This window comes from Phyllostomus hastatus, unplaced genomic scaffold, assembly GCF_019186645.2.
Source record: "Phyllostomus hastatus isolate PE091 unplaced genomic scaffold, TTU_PhHast_1.1 phas_contig_34, whole genome shotgun sequence".
In the NCBI taxonomy this organism is placed as follows: domain Eukaryota; kingdom Metazoa; phylum Chordata; class Mammalia; order Chiroptera; family Phyllostomidae; genus Phyllostomus; species Phyllostomus hastatus.
The window spans coordinates 34,448,534-34,472,240 of record NW_025333857.1 but is presented as its reverse complement, the minus strand read 5'-3'; the positions used below and the strand labels follow the sequence as shown (position 1 = coordinate 34,472,240).

Here is a 23,707-nt window from a genome sequence, read left to right as displayed (position 1 = left end):
GGATTGGTGTTTCAGGGCTCTTAGGGTATAATCCCAGTAGTGGGATTGCTGGGTCAAAAGGCAGTTCCATTTTTAGTTTTCTGAGGGTTTTTTTTTGAGGACTTGTTTTAATACTTTGAGGCACCTATAAACTGGTTTACCAGCAAAACAGATTCCTTTTATCCTGCATCATCATCTCGATTCTTTGCTGGAATGTGCTATTTCTCTTCCTTGTCACTCTCATCTCTTAGGAAATTCCAAGGGTTTTAGGAACTCTGTGACAAAAAGGGGGACAAAAACCAAATACATATTTATGAAAACTCGCAATATCACCTGGCTGGCGTAGCTCAGTGGATTGAGCATGGGCTGCAAACCAAAGTGTCGTAGGTTCGATTCCCAGTCAGGGCACATGCCTGGGTTGCAGGCCACGGCCCCCAGCAACTGCACATGGATGTTTCTCTCTCTCTTTCTCCCTCCCTTCCCTCTCTAAAAATAAATAAATAAAATCTTTAAAAAAAGTTAGTCTTAAAAAAATCGCAATATCACACAAGATTATGGGCAATACAAATTTTAACAGTAATTTGCATTTTAAACTATGTGCTTGTAAAGTGGTTTTACCTCTCATTTGTAAGGAGGATAAAATAAAATTTTCTTAATTGTGATCACATTCTGAAATTCACATTATGGATTGAACCAATGTTAAATTTACTTGGAATACAAAAAAATTTAGAATCCAAAATGTAGCAAATTGTGGGGAAAGAAAGACACCATCCACAGACATGACAGGAAAGACGGGCAGCCGGGTGTACTGGCCTACTCAGGCTGCTGTAACAGAATAGCACCAGCTGAGTCACTTAAACAACAGACATTTGTTTTCTCACCGTTCTGGAGGCTGGATGTCCAAGACTGAGGTGCCACCAAGGTTGGTTTCTGATGCGACCTCTCTTCCTGCTGTGCAAACGGTCACCTTCTTGCTATGTCCTTACCTGGCCTTTCCATTGTGCATTTGCTGATAGAGACTCCTGGTGTCTCTTTCTCTCCTTGTAAAGTCACCAGTGCTGTACGATTGGGGCCTTCCTCTTATGGCCTTATTTAAACTTTCTTACTGCTTTGTAGGGCCTACCTCCAAATATAGTCACATTGGGGATTAGTCGGGGCTTCAGCATATGGATTTGGGGGACCAATTCAGTTTACAATACTGGGGGAAGAGTTTCCATTTGGCTAACCTTCTACCTTTTCCTAAAAATGTTTTTCTTTTCAGTAATTATTTAAAATTTTGTTAAAATTTAAAGCAAACATAAGCATGTAGTGAACTGAAAAGGCTTCATTTACTCCTCCTACTTCCTACTTTATTCTCCAGAACCTCTCCCTGTCAATAGTCTCCCAGCCTTACAATCTTCAGGAAAACTAATGTGAATGATACTGTAAAAACATCTGTTTTCATACAATTCAGAAATTAAAATCAGTTAAAACTTATAATTTTCCCGCCTCACTAGGAACTAGTTTGATATTTGTTTTCCATTTGGAGGGCTAAATGTCCCAATATTAGTTGCTGAGCAGTCTGTCCTAGCCTCATTCATTTCTGATGTCATCTCTCTTATGTATCAAGTTCCCACATGTCTATGGCTCTATTTCTGAGCTTTCTTTTCCATATCATAGATCCATTTCTATTCCTTGTAAATGCCACTCTGTTTCAGTATTATAGCTTTGTGATATATCTTGATGTCTGATAGGGTTAGTATTCTATGCTTTTTTCTTTTCTTTTTAAAATGACATTTAAAAAAATCCTCACCTGAGAATATGTTATTGATTTTAGAGAGAGAGGAAGGAAGAGAGAGAGAAGGAGAGGGAAACATCTATGTGAGAGAGAAACCTGTATTAGTTGCCTTCATACATGTTCTAACCTGGGTTCGGACCTGTAACCTAGGTACATGCTCTGACCAGCAATTGAACCCACAACATTTTGGCTTATGGGACGATGCTCCAACCAACTGAGCCACCTGGCCAAGGATATGCTTTATTCTTTTAAAAATTGTTTTACTCTCTTGGACATTTTTATACATCTGTATGAATTTTAGAATTACTTTGTTAAGGTCTCTGAAAAATCATTTTAGGATTTTTTAAGGATATTTTATAGAATTCATAAATACAATTTAGGAAGGAATTGGTAAAATTGGCATCATTCTAAAGTTGATTCTTAGGGTGAGTTTTTAGTATGTCTTAGTGATGTATAATTTGGAACTTCTGAAAGGTATGACTAAAGGGATGAACATGAAAAATATTTTTTCTTTAATTTGGGGGATGATTGGTTCCTTTTGGGGGCCACCTTGCTGTAATTTTAAAAAATCTCTAAAGGTTTTATTTCTTTACTTTTAGAGAGGGAAGGGAAGGGAGGTAGAAAGGTAGAGAGAAACAGCAATGTGAGAGAGGTACACTAATTGGTTGCCTCTCATGTGCCCTTAACTGGGGACCTGACCTGCAACCCAGGAATGTGCCCTGACTGGGAATCAAACCAGCGACCCTTCAGCTCACAGGGTAGCACTCGGGTCACTGAGCCACACCAGCCAGGGCTAAAAAAATTTTTTATAAGAGTTTACTTGAGCCAAACTGATGACATATGCCAGGCACTAAGATCTCAAATGCTCCAAAGAATAACAGTTTTGCAGTATCCACCTTGCCACAATTTAATGACATGGTTAAAAACTAGACTAAAGCTAGATAGGCTCAAATCAAATGGATTAAACTAGGAAAATACTTAGAAGAAAGTGGGTTCACACCGAAGAACAATCCTATGAAAGAGTAGTGATTTATCTTTCCAGGTGTGGTTGCCTCCATTGCTGTTCTGTTTAGAAGAAGCCACAGTGAGATGCATCATCAGTTTATGAGATGTTTTTCATTTCCAAGAGTGACCCTTGCTCCACGAGATTACGAGATGGCAGATTTCTCTCCAGTAGATCCCGATCACGTGTATTCTGTACATTCGGGGTTATTCTTCTTCCCTTAGTGTCATAGCCCCTCTATCGGAACCCCAATACTATCCTCCACGTTCTGACTTCTTGTCTCTTCATCCTGCTTCCTTATTTGTTTGGACCCCATAATTTGTACATGTTTTTATGTTGCTTTTTATACAGATCAAACACCTCGATTATTTCTAAAGCTGAATAATAACCACTTTGTATGTAATAGGAACATGGTCTGACATATTTAATACAACTTTCTTGCTCTGCAGATACATAATCTGTTATTGAAGAAAGTATAGTTCTACATATACAAATTTTAATTTGTTCTTCTGATTGTTCCTAATTCATGCAAGATGAGAAGTCTGTCATTCTCTCACCAGTGTGATGAATATTATATTTTGTTATTTTTCATGTAGCCTAGTGTCAAAAATCTAATATAAATCTTAATGTGACATTTTGAAAATTATTAATGTAGGCCCTCTACATCACGCTGGAGAAATGTAGAAATATTACATCTATTTTCTATTTTGAAATTTGTTTTCATCTCAAATCCAAGGTGTTACTGTGGGCGACTGATCGGTGACCACCACGGGACAGATTTTGCCCGGACCGGCTCTGCCAGTGGTGATGAAGATGAACAGTGGTCTGTTGAAAAGCACACGACGAGAAGCCCGACAGATGCCTTTGGCACTATTAATTTCCAAGATGGAGAGCACATTCACCACGCCAAGGTTTGTTAACCCACATTATTTTGCTGGTTTGTAACAGTGGATATAACCTTCAAATTGTATCTCCTGACCATATCACCAAGTGTGGATGACCAGATGACCAGGTTTTATTGCAAAATTGGATTCTCTGTGACTGGCGTGGCTCAGTAGGTTGAGTGTCATCCTATCAGCAGGGGTGTCCAGCCTGTGGCCCATGGGCTGCATGTGGCCCAGGATGGCTATGAATGCAGCCCAACACAAGATTGTAAATTTATTGAAAACATTATGAGATTTTTTGGTGTTTACTTGTTGCAATGTATTTAATGTGTGGCCCATGACAACTCTTCTTGTTCCAGTGTGGCCCAAAGATGCCAAAAGTTTGGACAACCCTGCAAAGTGAAAGGTCACCGGTTTGATTCCCGGTCAGGGCACATGCCTATGTTGCAGGCCAGGTCCCTGGCTGAGGCGTGTGTGAGAGGCAACCGGTTGATGTTTTTCTCACACATCTGTTTCTTTCCCTCATTTTCTCCCTCCCATCCCTTTCTCTGAAAATAAATAAAATCTTAAAAAAATATTAGATCCGTGTTATTAAACTTTTGCCAAAAATGACCTGACACTTCTCTTTCCTTTATGTCTCAGGGGCATTCTTCCTTTCCCAGGTGTGGCCACCTCTTTATTTGGTCGGACTCTTTCAGCAAACTTACGCCTTCTGTGGAAGATGGTGGGTCGTTGCTCTTGCCAAAGGGCTGCTTTTGTGGAATGCAGAGAGTTGCTACCAGTCAGTGGGCTTTACTGAATCATGGTTGCAACAATTGCTACTAACTTGTGGCTATTCCTGCCTGCTACGTAGTCATGAGAGCCTCTTCACCTGAAGAAAATGGGGGATTCTCTCTGCACCCCATGAATTATAGTACTGGGCTCTGTAGGCCAATTTTGCTCCTGTCCCTAATGTGGTAATTTTGCATGTGATTTGCATAGTATTGACAGGTCAGACATCTCCCAGATGTTTTCTCTGGAGCTTGTAAACCACCTGCTGCTTTATCAGAGGCAGCTGTCTGAGGGCAAAGTACAAGGGGGCCCAGCTCAAGAAAGGTAGGAATCAGATGTATTCTGGGGTGTGGCCATCAGTTTGATGGATTTAAAACAGTAGTTCTTAATAGTGCAATCATAATAAAGTTTTATAATATAGTTGTACAGTAGCCAGCATTTTCAGTTATTAGTCTTTTTGCATTTAACTTCGTGCATTGATGTTTTCTTTTTTTGTAAATTTTATTGTTCAAGTACAGTTTTCTGCCTTTTTTCCCTGCCTCTCCTCGCCCACCCCAGCCATCCCCACCTCCCTCCCCCAACTCCACCTCCACTTGGTTTTGTCCATGTGCCCTTTATAGCTGTTCCCGAAAACCCTTTCGTTGGCTGGATAACTGCCTCCATTCTCCTTTCCGATCCTTTTGGAAGCTCACTCTTAGTACATATGTAATTACACTGCCTGTAATTTTCCCCTTAAGTTCTAGTCTTCTTTTTGCTTCTTTACTTATTCATAATCACCTTTATTTACTCATTTTTAAATCTATTCAACAATTATTTATTGGGTGCTCATACTTTGCTATGCCCCATAGAGCATACGTTCCAGGTACTAACATCGGTACATGGGTTTTGTCGGGAGGGAGGAACCAACTTTCCTCTGCCTTCAAGGTTCTCCTGGCTGGTCTAATAGTCAAATAGACATGAGACAGATTAGCAAGAGAAAATAACCAAATTTAATACACACATATGTATATATGCATGGGAACCCAGCATACTTGAGAGAGTTGGAAACCCCATATGCAGGAGGGACTCAGAGATAGAAAGGGACATTGAGGCATATAAGACATCCTGAGCTAGGGATGAGGTAATGCACCTTGGGGGCTTCAAAGGGTCTTTGCAAAGTGATAAGATGTTTAGTAAATAGAAGGTTGCCCTGCCCTATAGGTAGTAATTAAATGGAGGGGCTGAAGTTTCTCTTGCACAGGAAGCTGAAATTGCATTTAGCTCAAGGTAATCTGTATACCACTGAGATACACCTTGGGGTGGCTCATTCTGAACCCCAACAGTTACAATCTAGTAAAGGAAACACGAAGTAAATGTACAATTACCACAGATGCTGGGGATACTCTGAAATGGGAATAAAGCATTCTTTGAGAGGCTAAAAAGAGTAACTCCTTTTTTTCTGGGGCTCTGTGTGAGTGTCTTGAAAGCCATCTGAAAGTAGGGACAGCTAAGCTGAGATCAGAAAGGTGAGTGAGATAGTGTTTGGTGAGGCTGAGGGGTAAGACCAGTCTAGGGAAGAAGAATATCTTGACAAAGGCCAAGGCAGAATATGGTCCATTTAGGAAGTCTGAAAGTATGGTTAAACCTCCTAGTCACCAATACATTTTACACTTACCATTTGGTTCCCGTTACATTCTATGGTGAATGAGTTTTTTGATCTTCAGAAGAGAAGTGTCTCTGTCTTTTTTAAGCCCAGAGTTGTTCAGGGTTATGTGAGCATCAGGGAAGCTTGTGAGAGCTCCTTTTTCAGCTCCCTCCCCGCCATTCCCCATCCTAGTTGTTTTTCCCTATCACCACATTCCACAAGGGATTTGAGGTGAATCTCTGCCAGTGTGAGTCTACATAACCTGCAGGAGGGAGTTAGGTATAAGGAGGAGGGGAAAGAGTTAACCTTTAGCACATTAACCTTTAGCACATTCTTTGGTTGGCCTTGGGGAGAAAGACTCTAGTGCTGATATTTTAGTTAAGCAAAATTGTTTATCCTGAACTTTCAAGGAGATATATCTTCTAGGACTAAAAAGACTTAGAGTTGAAAGAGAGGGGCACCTGGGAGAAAGTAGGGGTAGAGAGATGAGCTGAACCAGAGCTGCTCCCCTGACCCCCCGCCTTATTCATTATTCAGAGAAACAAGCCATTTCACAAAGGTCAACTTGTACTTTCTTCCTACTATTTGATTATGTAATAAAGCCATGGCCACTGAGTCTCCTCTCTTGCGAATTGCATCCTAGTTATCCTTAGATTCTTTCTATGACTCACATTCTGTGATGTTTTAAGCCTTTTTTAAAAAGATTTTATTTATTTTTAGAGAGAGGGGAAGGGAGGAAGGGAAACATATGTGTGTGTTTGCCACTCACGTACCCCCTAGTAGGGACCTGGCCTGCAACCCAGGCATGTGCCCTACGAATGGAACTGGCAACCTTTTGCTTCACAGTCAGGTCCTCAGTCCACTGAGCCACACCAGCCAGGGATGATGTTTTAAGAATTTTAAAGATAAATGGAAAATTATTTTAAGTGCTATCACAGGCTTGAGGATACTGTGATACTTCCTGTTTATATACCATTTGTGGTTATTTTTGGCATAATTTTATAATTCATGGTTTCTTTTTGCCTTCATTTCATCCTGTTCTTGCGGTTGGTTGGCTTATGCTTGAAGAAGGCAGACTCATCTGCACATGATTTTAATGGTCTGGATGTGGCTACCTCTGCTGGAAAGAGTTAGTCATATTCTATAACCTTAGGCAAAAGCAAAATGACTCTCGGGCTACCTGTTGGATGGATTTTCCTCATCTTTTCTTTCAGTTACATTGGCTGGTCAAAGATACGACACTTTTGTGACAAGTATTTCTTTTGGAAAAGAACATTTTCAGAGGGATAATTATATATACATCATTTCAGAGGGAAATGATTAGAATGTAAAATTTATAAGATATTAAATGTACGTACTCTTAGATCTTAATTTAAATGGTGCAAATATCTGAAATGGTCAAGTAAACTAAAAGCCATGGCATTTATGAAAAACCTGTTTCACTTGTTTCTAAAATCTTTTTTTTTTTTTAGTGGTCAAGGGGAATATGTATTCTATTTTTATTTTATTGTTTATTCTATTACAGTTGTCTCATATTTTTCTTCTTTCTGTCCCTCTGCCCAGCCCCCCTCTCTCACCCACCGTCAACCCCTTCTCTGTCATCCATGTCCTTGAGTCATTCATACACATTCTTTAACTAGGCTTTTTTAAAAATGGGTTTACTGGAGTAGTGATTTTTGCCACTTCGAAATATTTTTCCTCACCTGAGACCTGAGAACATTGTTGCACCAGCCTTGAAAACCAGAGGAAGCCTTCCTACTGTGACTTGTAATTCTCAGAAGCAACTTGAAGAGGGTATGGGATCCTTTTAAAGTAAATACTTCCATTATATAAAGATGAGCTTTTGAAGAGATGGAAGACTCTTCCTTTCAAGTTGTGGCTATTTGAATTCCTTTCTGCATGTTTATTATTACTTGGTATTTGTTTTTCACTATTTTATGTATGTGTGTATATGCTTATCTTCCAGTATATCAGAACTTCTTATGATACAAAGTTGGATCATCTGTTACATTTGATGCTGAAAGAGTGGAAGATGGAATTGCCAAAGCTGGTGATTTCTGTCCATGGGGGCATCCAGAACTTCAAGATGCCCTCCAAACTTAAGGAGATCTTCAGCCAGGGTTTGGTCAAAGCTGCGGAGACAACGGGAGCGTGGATAATAACTGAAGGCATTGATACTGGTAAAGCGCACTCCATTGTTAAACACTTTAAAAAAAAATTCCCTCTGTGTAACTGTGAAGGAAGCGGTGTGGCAGTGTCTCTCCACTGCCAGTGCTTCCAGGAGACTTGGTGGCATGGGGGAGAAAGACGAAAAGCTTAGTGACTGGCAAAGAAACCCAGAAGAACCATAGACCTTTCCTGGAATGTGTTTTCTACCATTGTTAAAATGTGCTATTTGAATTATATAACTTTGGGTACACGTTTTGGATAAAAAGAAAGTAGTCTTTCATGAGCTTTGACTATGATGAGGTTAAAAAAGACATGGAAGCTGTGCAAGTGTGCAGTGTGTGGGCATGGATGGACATGAGATAATCTCACCATGGCTAAGTTCCCAGGCATTGGAAATCAGTGAGGCATGCAACGATTGCATTGAGTATATTGGGCATGCAGAGATAATTAACTACATAGTTGTCATTTCGCTCATTGTCCCTACCACCGACTCTTTCGTACTCCTTGAAATATGACATTCAAGAATTTTATACAGTAGTCTCTGAACCTCTAACCCTGTTCCTTTCTATCAGTATTTATGTACTGTCTGCAAGTTGAAGACTCACTCAGGGGCTTTAAAAATACAGATGTACGGACTTTACCCCAGATTACCTATAGAGTTTTTCAGGGTGCAGCTTCATAAGTATGTGCAGCTACAATGTTGAGAACTAGTAACTTCACAAACCCTCCTCTGTTACCAATCACCTGTTACAATTCTGTCACCAGTTCTGATGTGTGGGTTCTTTCTCAACACGTTCTTTGGTACCAGTCAGGTGTCCTGTAATTCAACTCAATTCTGACACTCATTCTGGAAATAGTTTCAGATTCCATGGGTTAAGGGCTCAGCACAAGACTGTCCCCAGTGCAGATGCCAATCGTAAGTCCAAGTTGTTACCTCTAATTCTGACCACCTGGCCATAAATCAGAAGTTCCCATGACACTCTCCTTTGGTTTGATTAATTTACCAGTTTACTCACTCGATTACTGGTTTTTTATAAATATATATATATATATAACTCAGGAATAGCCAGGTGGAAGAGACACACAGGGCAAGGTATGGGGAAAGGGGCACAGAGCTTCCATGCCTTCCCCTCTTCTCCACGTGTTCACTCACCTGGAAGCTCTCTAAACCCTGTCCATTTGGTTTTTATGGAGACTTTATCATATAGGCACAATTGATCAGATCATTGGCCATTGCTGATTGAACTGAATCTCCATCTGTCTTCCATCCCTGGAACTGAAAGTCTCACCCCTCTAACGGCTTGGTTGGTTCCCCTGGCAACCAGCCCCATCCTTTGATGCAGTCTAAAAGTCACCTCATTAATGTACCTTTGTTGAATCTCATCACTCAGGAAATTCCAAGGGCTTAAGGAGCTCAATGTCAGGAATAGGATGAAAACCAAATATAAATTTCATATAAATCACAATATCACCGCGTGGTTTTTCATCTTTTATTTCTCTCTCTTTTGTTTTTTTAATCTTGATTGGCCCTAAGCAATGTCTCCTATTACATTCAGCCAGTCCTTTAAGTCTTCATTAGATGCCAATACATCATGAAGTATTCTCTATCTCAACTCACTTTTGTCTCTTAATTTCTATAGCATTTACTGCCTGTAGCACTTTAGCATTCTATGCATTTCCTTATAGGTTAGGATGAGTCTGTGTATCAGTTCCTCCTCTTGGTGGTGAGCTGGAGGGCAGGGCCTCACATCTGCTAGGCATGGAGCAACACATGATGATTTAACAAATCATTCCTTCTGACGGAAAGGAATGAAGGAAGCACGTGATTGGAAAAAAAAGCAAAATAAAACCAAGGGATTTGGCTTGTCATTAATGGGTAACCTGGTTGTTTCTTGTGTACATTTTATTGACATAGTTATTGTTTCGTATACTTGGTAGAAAGTGAAGGTAGTAGAGTTGGTAGCCCATTGATATTACTTATTTAATTTCCAATAAAAAAGGGTGGGGCCTGACTGGGTAGTTCAGTTGGTTAGAGCGCCATCCATTGTGTCAACAACTTTTCCTAACAGTGGCCTTTTGCATGTACTTGTCTACTTGTCTTTTTCTGGGAATCATGGTGTTTTGCACGATTTGTGAGTTAAACCTTGACTTCTCAACTGGTTTTTCATAGGAGTGTCCAAACATGTTGGGGATGCCCTCAAAGCACATTTCTCCCAGTGCTTGAGGAAAATCTGGACAGTTGGAATTCCTCCTTGGGGTGTCATTGAGAACCAGAGAGATCTTATTGGAAAAGATGTAAGTAAACAATCCTTTCACAACCAAAAGAAATGAACATGTATCCAATTCCAACATAGCACTATACTTGCATACCTAATGGACATCTGGAATGTAATATATCCAGAACCAACTCCTTGCTTCCTACTGCCCCCCTTACCCTGTTGCAGAAAACCACAAGCCCATCCTTGCAGTTGTTCAAGGAAAAAAACCTTGGTCTCATCCTGGAATGATCTCTGTCTCATGCCTCAAATCTAGTCCATTAGTTTAGTTTAAAAAGCTTTAGTTTAAACATATATCCAGAATCTGACCCCTTCTCATTCCCTCTCCTGTTACTGAGCAGGTCCAGGACACCATCTTCTGTCACCTGGATGATTACAATGGCCTTTACTCCTCTCATTCTTGTCTTTTACTGCAGTCTATTCTAAATACAGTAGCCAGAATGATTCTTCTAAAATATAAACCAGATCATGCTACTCCTTTGTGAAAAAAACCTTCAGTGGGTCCTGTCTCACAGTAATAGCCAAGCTTCTTGCAAAGGCATGCGTGTAGCAAAATCAGGGACATTCGTGATTTGGCCCTTCTCATACTGTCCTCTGCTTCATTCATTCCTGTGTATTGAGTCTTTGATTCTGTTTGTTTTTTTAAAGGGAATAGATTTGCCTAATTACTTTTTTGTAAAAATCTCAGCTATTTACAAAGAGTATGCAGAGAAAAGATAACTACTGTTAATATTTTGGCATGTGTTATTCCAGAATTTTTTCTATGTATGTGCACATATGTATATTAAAAAAAAGTTTATATGTAAAATAAATAAAAACAGAAACCAACTACTGTGAATCTGTTTTTTAACTTAACTATTTAACATAGTTATTTTTCTATGACAATTAAAATAGACTTGCTTATGGTTTATTTTAATTTCCATTACAAAATTTAAACATATTAAATAGTAGATATATTAGAATAATGAACTCATATATCCATCTTACAACTTCAGCTTATGAACTTATAGCCAGTTTTGTTTCATTGATTCCCTTATTCACTCCACACCATCTGCCTTAATTATTTTGAAGCAAATTCTGGACATGACCTTTGATTTTTCATGCCTCATAATATTCTACTGTACTAGAATTTATTTAACTGTTCCCCTATTTTTGTTCATTGAGGTGATTTCTTGTTTTTCACTATTATAAAAATGATATTAATGTTTTAATAAGATAGATAAATCTTTGAAGCCAGCTTGCTTTATTTCCTTCAAAATAATTCTTAAAGTAAAATGCTTGGGCTTGTTGGTATCTACCTTTAAAAATGCGACTCACTGACTTCCAGGAAGGTAGTAACAATTTACATTTCTTCCAATAGGTATGAGGGTGCCCATTTTTCTGTCCCATTGATAGCTCTGGGTATTCTGGCTTTTTTAAAAAAAAATCTCATCTTGATAGGTATAAAATAATACCTAATTGTTCTTATTTTGTTTTAAGATTTTATTTATTTTCATTTTTAGAGAGAGGAGACGGGAGGGAGAGGGACCTCGGCAGCAACCCAGGCACGTGCCCTGATGTGGAATTGAACCAGTGACCTTTTGGTTCGCTCGCCAGTGCTCAATCCACTGAGCCACACCAGCCATGGCCTTAATTATCCTTATTTATATATCTTTCATTAGTAGTGAGGTTCATCATTGTTTCATGTGGTTTTTGTGCATTTTCAAGCACAGTTATTATATTTTGAAAGGCCTTTTACATTGTAATTCTGTATATTTACATTTTTGTTTGTCATGTATGCTTCAGTTCCCCCAGTTTATATTTTATATAATTTACGATCTTTAGTCCATAAATAAAAAATATGTATTAAATCTATCAATCACTTTCTTTTTGGCTTTTGTCTTCAGCATCATCATTAGGAATTATAAAGGTAACTTTTCAGGAATAATATTTGTAAAACTTACAGTGCTTTTTACATTCATTATTTCTTTCAAGCCTCACAGCAACCCTCTGATGTGGAAATTATTATCATCTTCATTTTTCACATGAAAATAATCAGTCTGAGAAAGGAGGCAGGAATCACTCAGATTTAGTAAGCAGAAGAGCCTAGACTTAAACTTGGGTTCTCTGACTCCAAATCATGTCCTCTCATCTCGGAAAACAAATGAGAATTAGAACAGATTAAAGAAGAGTCAATAAGTGTTAATAAAGGTCTGGAGGTTTTATATACAGTAGAATGTATTGCCATTTGGTTGGCTGTTGTTTTCCATGTCATTTGGAATTCTAGAAGGAATTCAGTGTCAAAATATTACTCTGGAATAGATCTACTAAAGGCATGTTTGGTGGACAGTGATGTGATCTTTGTGTACCGATGCCAATTCTTGAACTGTTTTCTAATCTTCTGAAGCAACGTAACTACTGAAACTGGAAATAAATACTTAGAACCATTTTTAACAATGTGGCAGCACCATGACATCCAGGTGTGTGGTCAGTGGACTTACCTTGCTGAGCAGGGGTGTGCGAGTGTTGTTGAACTTGTGTTGTTGAGTTTCTTGAGCAGACCTGCATACTAGTCATGCATTCTAGGACACATTGGCCAATAAAAAATGGGAACTTATAAAACACCAAATTGATCTTTCACCATAGATAGCTTGAGAAGCACTGATCTTGGTAGTAAGTTATGCTCTTTAACTTCAACAAGAACTCTGCTGTGAATGGAGATGGGCCTTTGAGCACTTGAACTGAGGGAAGGATCTTGAGCTCTGACCCTCCCTTTTCCTTGCAGGTGGTGTGCCTGTACCAGGCGCTGGGAAACCCGCTCTGCAAGCTCACCACCCTCAACAGCATGCATTCCCACTTCATCCTGTCTGATGACGGCACTGTGGGCAAGTATGGAAATGAGATGATGCTCAGGAGGAACCTGGAAAAGTACCTCTCTCTGCAGAGAATACACAGCCGTGAGTTCAGCCAACAGGTCCTGGCTGGGGTCCTGCTGTGGAGCTAGCTGCTCTGATGTCATTTATATAGAGTAGAGAGGTCCAAGGCAGCCCCTGCCTTAATGTGTGTGAACCCACAACCAGAAAAAAAAACACAGTTTGAGGTGGTATAAAGCCGTGGATGAAAGTTGGGAGAGAGGAAAAAATACATGGAAGACAGTATAGACAGGGGAGGTTGGGTTTTGTGGAAGAGTGGAGACGATAGCAGAGCCTCCAGGAGCTCTTAGGGTTGATGGATGGATGGACAGAGAGGGGAGAGAATGGGAGTGGCTGAAGAGCAGTAAGGAGGCCCACCAGAGAAGACTGGGGCTATGATCTTGGCTAGTCAGGGGGAATGATGGCCTTTCATACATGAGTGGGGTGGCCCCAGACAGCAAAGGTTGAAATCAGACAGGCTTTTAGAAATAGGACCGTGGAAGATATCCATGTTGTGTGCTGCTCAGAGTGGTGCTTTGAGAAGGTCGTTTTGGTAGTGTCTGTAGGAGGGACAGGCAAGAGGAGGGCCTGCTTCAGTGAGCATCCCTGAGTGGAGAGCGGAGACTCCTTGCAGGGAGGAGGAGGGCTGGGTGCTGCCTGGAGAAATGGAGACTTTTTGTCCCAGGAAGCTGAGGTGGCCGCTGCCTCTGTCAGTGAGTTAAATCTTCCACAAAATACTCCACTCACTGGGGCAGAGGGGCAGGGAGTAAGAAGGCCCTCGAGAGGTACAAGTGCTCTTCAGTCTTTGACTTTTGGCTGGGAAAGGCTGAATCTCTTGAGTTTTGGGCCTTGATTCCCCAAGACAACAGAATGTGGTAAAGGCAGACCGACCAAAGCTCTGTCATTTATTGCCTGTTACCTTGGACAATGGAGTTATTGGTCAGTTTGTTTTCTTAATATAATGCAAGGAACTGTCTACTTCTACCTGTTGCTGTCAGTATTAATTTAGATAAAGGATGTTAGATGTACCTGCAGTGGTGTTGGGTACATAGTATTCCTCAATAAATGTCTGTTTCTTTCCTCTTGTGGGGTCATCTCTTAGTTGGGGTGGGGGGCATGGGAGGGACTGTGGGAATTATTGCCACTTAGAGCTTAGTATAAATGAAGCTCTAAGTTGGAGGCTCCTTTACCTGTAGGTCAGGAAAGGGGAGAGAGGACCAGGTGTGCGGCCCTCTGTGGGGTGGGGTGGGTAGGGAAGGGGAGAGGAGGACAGGCCAGGGGTCACTGTGAAGGTGTCTGAAATACCAGTTACCTGGAATGTCCTGTTGCCTCTACTGCCCTGTGTTTAGCACAGAAATTGCTCAGGGGTTCTGTATAGGACTAGCATGTGTGCTCCAGGGGAGCAAAGCCTTTGTCTTTCTTATTTCCTATTGATTTCCCATTGGAGGACGAATGAAAACAACCCCAGTTTACAAACACTGGCAAGTGACATTCCTGCTTTCAAAGATTTTGATACTTAGGATTTACGGGGCGGTGGGGGGGGGTTCACTGTTTGTGGAAAAAGAACTCAGAGTCAGTTTCAGTGGACTGGTGACATTTATAAATTCTACCGAGAAACAATATGAAAACAGCAAAAACAGTAAGCCACCTGCATATACCACACTCACACACACACAAAGGAAGGAAGGAAGGAAGGAGGGGAGGGAGGGAGGGAAGGAGGGAAGAAGGAAGGAAAGAAGGATCAAGCCCTCAAGAAACCCTAAATACTTATATATCAAAGCTGACCTTTTTACCTACCATGCTAATTAAGGAGGCTTCCTACTATATTTGTATTTATCATTGATGTGATTGAAAAGGGATTTACTTGGATAGAATGAAAATACTTAAATATTATGTTGATTTTTAAACCAGAGAAATTTTGAAGATGCTGTCACCATATAGATGGTATTTTTATTTAAAGTCCAAGCTTCTGGCTTGCCTTGAACTACACAAGCCTGAGTACAAAAGACAGAGGGGCTAGAGCAAGCACCGAATGTATGTGGTGATGGAAACACTTATGTCTGGAAATCAAATGGCTGATTGGCTGAGACAGGGTTGCTTCCTAACAGTGTGGTGTCGTTTGTCGTCTGAAATAGGCTCAAGACAAGGTGTGCCCATGGTGGGGCTGGTGGTGGAAGGCGGTCCTAACGTCATCCTCTGGGTGTGGGAGACTGTGAAAGACAAGCACCCAGTGGTGGTGTGTGAGGGCACTGGCCGGGCTGCCGACCTCCTGGCCTTCACCCACAAACACTTCTCAGATGAGGGGTAAGTGGTTGATTCTCACTTTGGAAACTATGGTGACTATTCTTTCATTTTGTTCTTTAAGCTCTGCTTTTATGTGGGCCGGATACCCTTGGAGGGCAGAGGTAGAGATTGGAATTCACTTTTCAGTGATTTTTGTATTTATTTATCAAAATGCCTCCCAGTGATGCCAGATGCTGTTTCCTTAGCTAAAGAATGATCTGCCTCTAAGGGATGCTTGAGCCTTGCCTGAGCTTCCAGAAAAAGCATTTTCAGGGAGAGTGAGCGTGGAGATGCTCCTGCAAATGGCCATTAATGCTGAAAAAATTCTACAGTGAATGAGGAAACCAGTGTTGGCCCAGATCACCTTCAGGTTCATTCGCCATTAGTAAAAATAGCAGGAATTGGGGAAATTGACATCTTGGCATTTATGTAATGTATTCTGTGCTTAGTTGAGGTTTTAATTTTTTTCCCCTTTTTAAGTAAGAAGAAAAATTTTCTCTAGCCATTCCTATGTCCAGGGTGATTTTTCCCATATCAAAAGCTTGATAGATATTTCTACTCTCTAAGTGAAAAAAAGTGTGAATGAACTAAGTATTAACCCCATTAATTTACTTTGTAAACATTCATGCTTATGTTATAACTGCTTTTTGAAGATTCTTTCCTTACAGTGTCTCTCCCTTTCAGCCCTCAGCTCTCTGATTGCACCCTCTGATCCCTTCCTTACCCTTCATACCTCTCTCTCTCCTAAAGTCACCCTTGATGAGGGGTTTTAACCCTGTGGGGCTTTCAGGTCCTTTCGAGAATATGATGTCCATAATTTCTGGAACTTGTCAGCCCCCTGGAAATCTATCAGCTTGAGAACCTTGCTCCAGAGTGTATTCTTTCCAGGGTCATGGCAGATCAGTTTATTCTCAAATATCAAATTCAGACTCCTGGTGATGCTGCTTCTCTTTGCTTCCTGCTCATTTTCTTCCTGGGCAGAACTGTCCATAGAAACCTCAATCAGGTAGGGCAGATGGTTGGTTTTCTTGTACCGATGTTGCTGTCTTGTTCTCTTCTCTGCATTGTGTCAAGTTCTGGCCACTTCTCTCTCTCCAGGACCCTTAGTCCTCAGATGAAGGAGGAGATTATCTGCATGATTCACAACACTTTCAACTTCAGTCTTAAACAGTCCAAGCACCTTTTTCAAATTCTAATGGAATGCATGGTACACAGGGATTCTGTGAGTATGATGAGGTGATGACTCAACTGGCTTAAAATGCTAATTTTTAACAATTATACTGTTAATTTCACAATTTCTTAAAGTACAGAATTTTTTTTTTTTTTTTTTAAAGATTTTATTTATTGCCAGAGAAAGTGGGGAGGGAGAAAGAGAGGAAGAGAAACATTGATGTGCAAGAGAAACATCAGTTGGTTGCCTCTTACACACCTCCAACTGGGGACCTGGCCTGCAACCAAGATATGTGCCCTAACCCAGAATCATACCTTTCAGTTTGCAGGCTGGCACTCAGTCCATGGAGCCCCTCCAGCCACGGCTGGATTTTTTATTTTTCACTTTGTGTATATGACCCTTAGTTGAGTAACTTGGCTTCTTAACTTTCATATTCTTGGCTGTACCTGACAAAAAGCACTTAGCAGAGCAGTAGTACATAAAAGTGATTAAGTTTAGTGAACTACAGTTTATATTTCCCACAATGATCAGTAATATCAAGAGAGAACTAGAGAAGGCAACTAAAGATTTGTACATTATAGGAATTAAGTTCTCAATTCCTGTGCAAATGAGGGTTGATTTTATTCATGCACTTGGAGGGGCTCTTAGGTGGGGGGAACCAATGTGTGAATTGTAGAAGCATAGTTTTTCTGTCTTTATGGGACTTTAGAAATTAGGGTTCCTCTTCTGTGGGTGAGGAACCTCAGATTCAGTGGTGGTAAGATATTTACCCAAGGCTGACTCTCTGGGGCTAGAACTTGCCAACCCATTCTCCTTTTTTGTTAAACACTCCCTCTAATGTATAAAATATATTTTCATTTGGAAACACTGAGACCCATTCATTAACAGCAGGAGACTTTTATAGTTATAAGTAATATCCTTATTTGTCTTAAACAATCAGTCGCATGCTGGGATGCACAGGACATTTTGACAGTGTGCTAACAGTCTGTGCTGTCCATTGTACTTGCGCAGTGGGTGCATTGTAATTGCCTCACTTATTTTATGACAAATCCTTGAGGATTCACTTCTCATTGAAAAGCAGAAGTCAGTTTCTAAGCCTTGGTGAACAGAAGGAACTCATATGGGATTCCTGTGAAATGAGGAAGGATTTCCTTTACATGAGGAACTGAAATTAGTTTTCTTATAGCACATGCACAGTAAATTAGTGTATCGATGCTCTTTCATATGTTTCCTCTAGATTAGGTGGAACTTTTTAGGTATCCCCCGCTCCGCCCCGCAAGCCTACAGTTCTCTATTACCCTATGTAAATTTTTTCTCTTTTATAAGTAAAAAAAAATGTTAAACTCTGAGTGGTTTTTGACATTAATGAAGATTGTTTTTCCCAAGAATAAATTTGGTAGATACTCTTGGAAGCATTTCTTTGCTAATTCCCAAATGTATGCCTTTCTGTTTTTCAACTCTGATAGATTATCATATTTGAGGCTGATTCTGAGGAGTTGCACGACCTTGATTTAGCAATCCTAACAGCTCTACTGAAAGGTGAGCGTCTGAATAGGGTTACAACTGTTCCTCACCTCCTGTTGTCACACTCAATGACTCTCTGTGCTTCATATGTTGACATTTCAGTGAACTTTTAAAACAGATTTTATTTATTTATTTTTAGAGAGAGAGGGGAAGCATGGGAGAAAGAGAGGGAGAGAAACATCAATGTGTGAGAGATACATTGATTGGTTGCCTCTTGCATGCCCCAACGGGGGACCTGGCCTGCAACCCAGGCATGTGTCCTCACTGGCAATTGATCCGGCGACCTTTCTGTTCGCAGGTTGGCACTCAATCCACTGAGCCACACTGCCCAGGGCATATGTTGACATTTTAAATAGAACATATGATTTTTCCTTTCTTTTACTCTAGGTACAAGTTTATCAGCATCTGAGCAATTAAATCTGGCAATGGCCTGGGACAGGACGGACATTGCCAAGAAACATATCCTAATACATGGACAGCATTGGAAGGTATAATGAAAACAGAAAAAAAAAATTTTGTGTTGGTTTGTTAGGGTGGGGCAAAAGAGGAAATTGAAGGAGAAATTAATTGGTTCAGGAAGGGTATGGGAGTAGCATCTCTGTAGCTAAGTGCCCAGAGACTATGAACACATTTCTCTCATTTATTTTGCTTCCCTGAAAACATTTTTTCCCCTCTGGCTGGGCAGATTAATTGAAGCTGATAAAGGAAGTTGAGGGAAAGACAAAATAGAATTTTTATTTTTTTGTTTTTTTTGTTTAGATTTAACTTTTTTTTTTTTTCCAGTGTGTGGTTGCCTCTCACATGTCCCTACTGGGGACCTGGCCTGCAACCCAGGCATGTGCCCTGACTGGGAATCGAACCAGTGACCCTTTGGTTCACAGGCCTGTGCTCAATCCACTCAGCCTCACCAGCCAGGGCTAGATTTAACTTTTAAAAAAAGATTTATTTATTAGTTTTTAGAGAGAGGAGAGGGGAGGAAATTAGGGAGAAAGAGAGGGAGAGAAATATTGATCGTTGCCCTAACTGGGGTCCTGGCCTGCAATCTGGGCATGTGCCCTGACCGGGAATTGAACTGGTGACGATATGGTTTACAGTCTCATGCTCAGTCCACTGAGCCACACCAGCCAGGGCTTTGATTTCATTTTTATTGTATTTTGTTTTATATTACCTTTTAGTCCCCATATCCCCTGTGCTCTCTAGCAATCACCACACTGTTGTCCATGTCCATGAATTCTTTTTCCCTTTTGCTCAATCCCTCCACCCTCTAACATCACCCCCAAATAGCTGTCATCCTGTCCTCCATCTATGAGTCTGTCCCCATTTTCCTTGTTAGTTCAGTTTGTTCATTAGATTCCACATATGACTGAAATTATATGGCATTTGTCTTTCTCTGACTGGCTTATTTCACTTAGGATAATGTTCTCCAGGTCCATCCATACTGTCACAAAGGGTAACATTTTCTTCTTTTTCATAGCTGAGTAGCATTCCATTGTGTAAATGTCCCATAGTGGTTTTATCCACTCATATACTGATGGACACTTGGGCTGCTTCCATACCTTGGTGACTACAAATAGTGCTACAATGAATATAGGGGTGCTTAGTTTCTTTCAAATAAGTGTTTTGGGTTACTTTGGATATATTCCCAGAAGTGGGATCGCTGGGTCAAAAGGGAGAGCCGTTTTTAATTTTTTGATGTATCTCTATACTGCTTTCCACAGTGACTGCACCAATCTGTATTCCCACCAACAGTGCAAAAGAGTTCCCCTTTCTCCACATCCAGCACCTGTTTATTGATATTTTGATGATGGCCATTCTGACAGGTGTGAGATCGTATCTCATTGTGGTTTTAATTTGCATTGCTTTGATTAGTGATGTTGATTATTTTTTCATATGTCTATTGGCCATCAGTATGTCCTCTTTGGAGAAGTGTCTATTCAGGTCCTTTGCCCATTTTTTAATTGGGTTGTTCATGTTTTTGGTGTTGAGTTTTGTAAGTACTTTGTAAATTTTGGATATTAACCTCTTATCAGATGTATCAGTGAATATATTCTCCCATTCTGCAGGTTGTCTTGGGTTGTCTTGTTATTTTGTTGATGATTTGCTTTGCTTTGCCAAACCTTTTTAGTTTGATGAAGTTTGATTTGTTTATTTTTTCTTTTATTATTCTTGCCTGGGGAGATATATCTGACGAAAACTATGAGATTTTTTCAATGTCTGAGATTTTGCTGCCTATGTTTTCTTCTAGGATTTTTATGGTTTCAGGTTTAAAATTTAAGTATTTGATCCATTTTGAATTTATTATTGTGTGTGGTTGTAAGAAGGTGGTCTGGTTTCATTTTCTGCACATATGGTCCACTTGTCCCAACACCGTTTATTGAATAAACTACGTTTAGCCCATTGTATATGCTTACTTCCTCTGTTGAATATTAATAGACTATAAAGGTGTGGGCTTATTTCTGGGCTCTCTATTCTGTTTCATTGACCTATGTGTGTATTTTTTTTGCAGTACCATGCTGTTTTGATTACTATGGCCTTACCATTGGAGGACTCACTCTACCTAATAGTTTGATATTTGATATTAGGCAGTGTGATTTCTCCAACTTTGTTCTTCTTTCTCAGGTTCATTGTTGCTATGCGGGGCCTTTGTCGTTCCATATAAATTTTTGAAATATTTGTTCTAGTTCTGTGAAACATGTCATTAGAATCTTGATAAGAATTGCATTGAATTTATAGATTGCTTTGGGTAGTAGGGATGGTTTAATGATGTTAATTCTTTCTATCCATGAACATGGTATGTGCTTCCACTTATTTGTATCTTTTTCAGTTTCTTTCTTTAGTGTCTTATAACTTCCCAAGTATAGGTCTTTTATATCCTTGGTTAGATTTATTCCTTGGTATTTCATTTTTTTTGAAGCAATTGTGAATGGGATTGTTTGCTCAATTTCCTTTTCTGTTTGTCTCTTTATTATTGGGATATAAAAATACAACTGATTTCTGGATATTAATTTTGAGAATTTTTTATTTTTTGAATGGGCAGATTTTTATATTGTTATTTAAAACTTTAATTTTTTTTGCATTAAATTATAATAAGTGCTCCTAGTAGAAATTAATGAAAACAGAGAAAAATATACACAAGAAAAACTATCTATATTGGTAATCATAATTACTATTAACGTTAACATGTGTTGTTTTGAGTCTTTATATCCATTACACTGAGCATATACTTTCAATTTGTCAATCATGTGTTTCTATTTTGGGGAATTCCCTACCCTGTTTTCTCTGTTCTCTTTAAGGAATTCCTGTCAATTAAATGTTGGATTATGGATTGCTCCTTTAATCTTATTTCTTTTACCTAATATGCATTTTCTTTTTGTTTCTGGTAGCATCCTATTAATTTCTAAACTTGATCTTAGTCAAAAGGCTGAGAACCAATAGCATGCTATTAATTTCTAAGAGCAAATGTGTTCTTTGTCTTTTTTTAAAATGACATCCTGAACACAAGTATCATCTTTTATTTGTAAAGATATTTAATGATGGTTTTTTTGAAGTTTTCTTCTTTCTATATTGCCTGATTCCTCATAGTTGATGTTTTGTGGTCTGGTTGTTCTCTGGACTTTTTGAGAGTGTAGGATAGAAAACTCATTAGAAAGCTAAGCCTGTAGGTTTGAACTTCACAGTGGAGTGATCTGGCCGCTATTAGTTGGTGGACCTGGGAAGTCTACATATTCATGTCTTTTCTCTTGTATGAATCACAATACCAGAAGAGACTACTTCGTTCTCCTGCCTCAAACATAAAAGCCTTGTTGCTGGTATTATGGAAGTCAAATGGGGGAAGATGACTGGAACGGTCCCAACATCAGGAATTCAGCATATGTACATTTATTACATCCTGGTGCTGCCAGAATTCTGTGGCATAGATTTGTTTTATTGTTAACTTTTTCTGCTTTCAATTTCTGGTGACTTTCACTTTCTGGCTTTCTGGGGACTGCTAATTCCATGACCACTTTTAAAATGTTGCTCACTTGACCTTGATCTTGTGGATTCATTTCTGTCTTTCTTTTCTTCTTAATCCTTACTCAAGGATATGTTTATTGATTTGAGAGAGAGAGAGAACATTGATTGGTTGCTTCCCTTATGCTCTCTGACCAGGGATCGAACCTATATCTGCCCTGACCAGGAGATGAACCTGCAATGTTTTGGTGTACAGGATGGTACTCCAATGAACAGCCACTCCTTCCTCCCTCCCTCCCTCCCTCCCTTCCTCCCTTCTTCCTCCCTTCCTCCCTCTTTCTTTCTTTCTTTCTTTCTTTCTTTCTTTCTTTCTTTCTTTCTTTCTTTCTTTCTTTTTTCTCTTTACTATAGTTTTTAATGCAGTTTTAGGTGTCTAATTTGCTATTTATATTCACAAGCTAGGTGTAGTTTAAATAGAAAGATGTCAGTTATGAAAAAAAGAAAAAAACCTCACATAGAGTTTTATTAGAATTGCATTAAACCTGTACATTTGTTTGGAAAGCATTGAGATCTTTACAATAGTCAATCTTCCCACCAAGAACAAATTTAGTCAAGATGTCCTTTATGTGTTTAAGTTCACTTTTTTTGTTATTTACTCAAGTGCTGAAGTAAGGTTGTATTTTATATTTACTATGTCTGTATAGTCTTGAGTTCAAATACACTTAGTCATTTAGTTATTTCTACTTTCTTAATTGTCATATATTTTATTTATTCCTACCCTCTGAAGCCTGGCTCACTGGAACAAGCAATGTTAGATGCTTTAGTGATGGATCGGGTGGATTTTGTGAAGCTCTTAATAGAATATGGAGTGAACCTCCATCGCTTTCTTACTATTCCTCGACTGGAAGAGCTCTATAATACAGTGAGTACAGGAACATTTCATCAGTTACCTCCTTTAAACTTTACCTTAAGATTTAGCTTGAACGTTCAAATCTTCTTGACTGTTCACGTAAAAAGATAGGTGGCTTAGAGAGAGACAAATTTTTCATCTGAAGGAGAAATGTCTTTATAGGTTCCATTTGATCTGAGGGTCATTTCGGTATTTCCCATCATTAACTACACAGAATGGAGGCATAAACTAACTTGAGAAAATATTGTAATGAGACTATAATTAATGCCACAGACGTGAATAAGAACAAATTGGTTTTATTGTGTTATTGAAAGCATCTCAATCTAAAGCTGCTGTTAAAATTCTGTACCTGCAACTTTCCTGTGCAAACACTTACTGAAACTAGACTGACTGGCTTTCTTGTTGTAAAAACACCAATTGTGGGAGTCATGCACCCTTCTCGGAGTGTCCTCCTTTGAGCCTTAGACTCAAGCCTTAGACTGTCTTCAAAGCCC

At 39.6% G+C, this 23,707-nt stretch overlaps 1 protein-coding gene across 7 annotated transcripts in view; it reads left to right on the top strand.

The window, feature by feature from the left end:
* TRPM6 (transient receptor potential cation channel subfamily M member 6) overlaps positions 1 to 23,707 on the top strand; it is a 154,802-nt gene that overhangs the window by 57,215 nt on the left and 73,880 nt on the right. For 6 of the 7 annotated variants that reach the window (XM_045840455.1, XM_045840457.1, XM_045840459.1 and 3 more), the window contains 9 exons: positions 3,496 to 3,670; positions 8,005 to 8,218; positions 10,378 to 10,502; positions 13,248 to 13,419; positions 15,510 to 15,678; positions 16,756 to 16,879; positions 18,295 to 18,367; positions 18,740 to 18,840; positions 23,091 to 23,225. In XM_045840455.1, coding sequence (XP_045696411.1) covers positions 3,496 to 3,670; positions 8,005 to 8,218; positions 10,378 to 10,502; positions 13,248 to 13,419; positions 15,510 to 15,678; positions 16,756 to 16,879; positions 18,295 to 18,367; positions 18,740 to 18,840; positions 23,091 to 23,225 — 1,288 coding nt within the window. Of the gene's footprint in view, positions 1 to 3,495; positions 3,671 to 8,004; positions 8,219 to 10,377; positions 10,503 to 13,247; positions 13,420 to 15,509; positions 15,683 to 16,755; positions 16,880 to 18,294; positions 18,368 to 18,739; positions 18,841 to 23,090; positions 23,226 to 23,707 lie in introns of those variants that run through there. The other variant, XM_045840460.1, reaches the window with a different exon arrangement.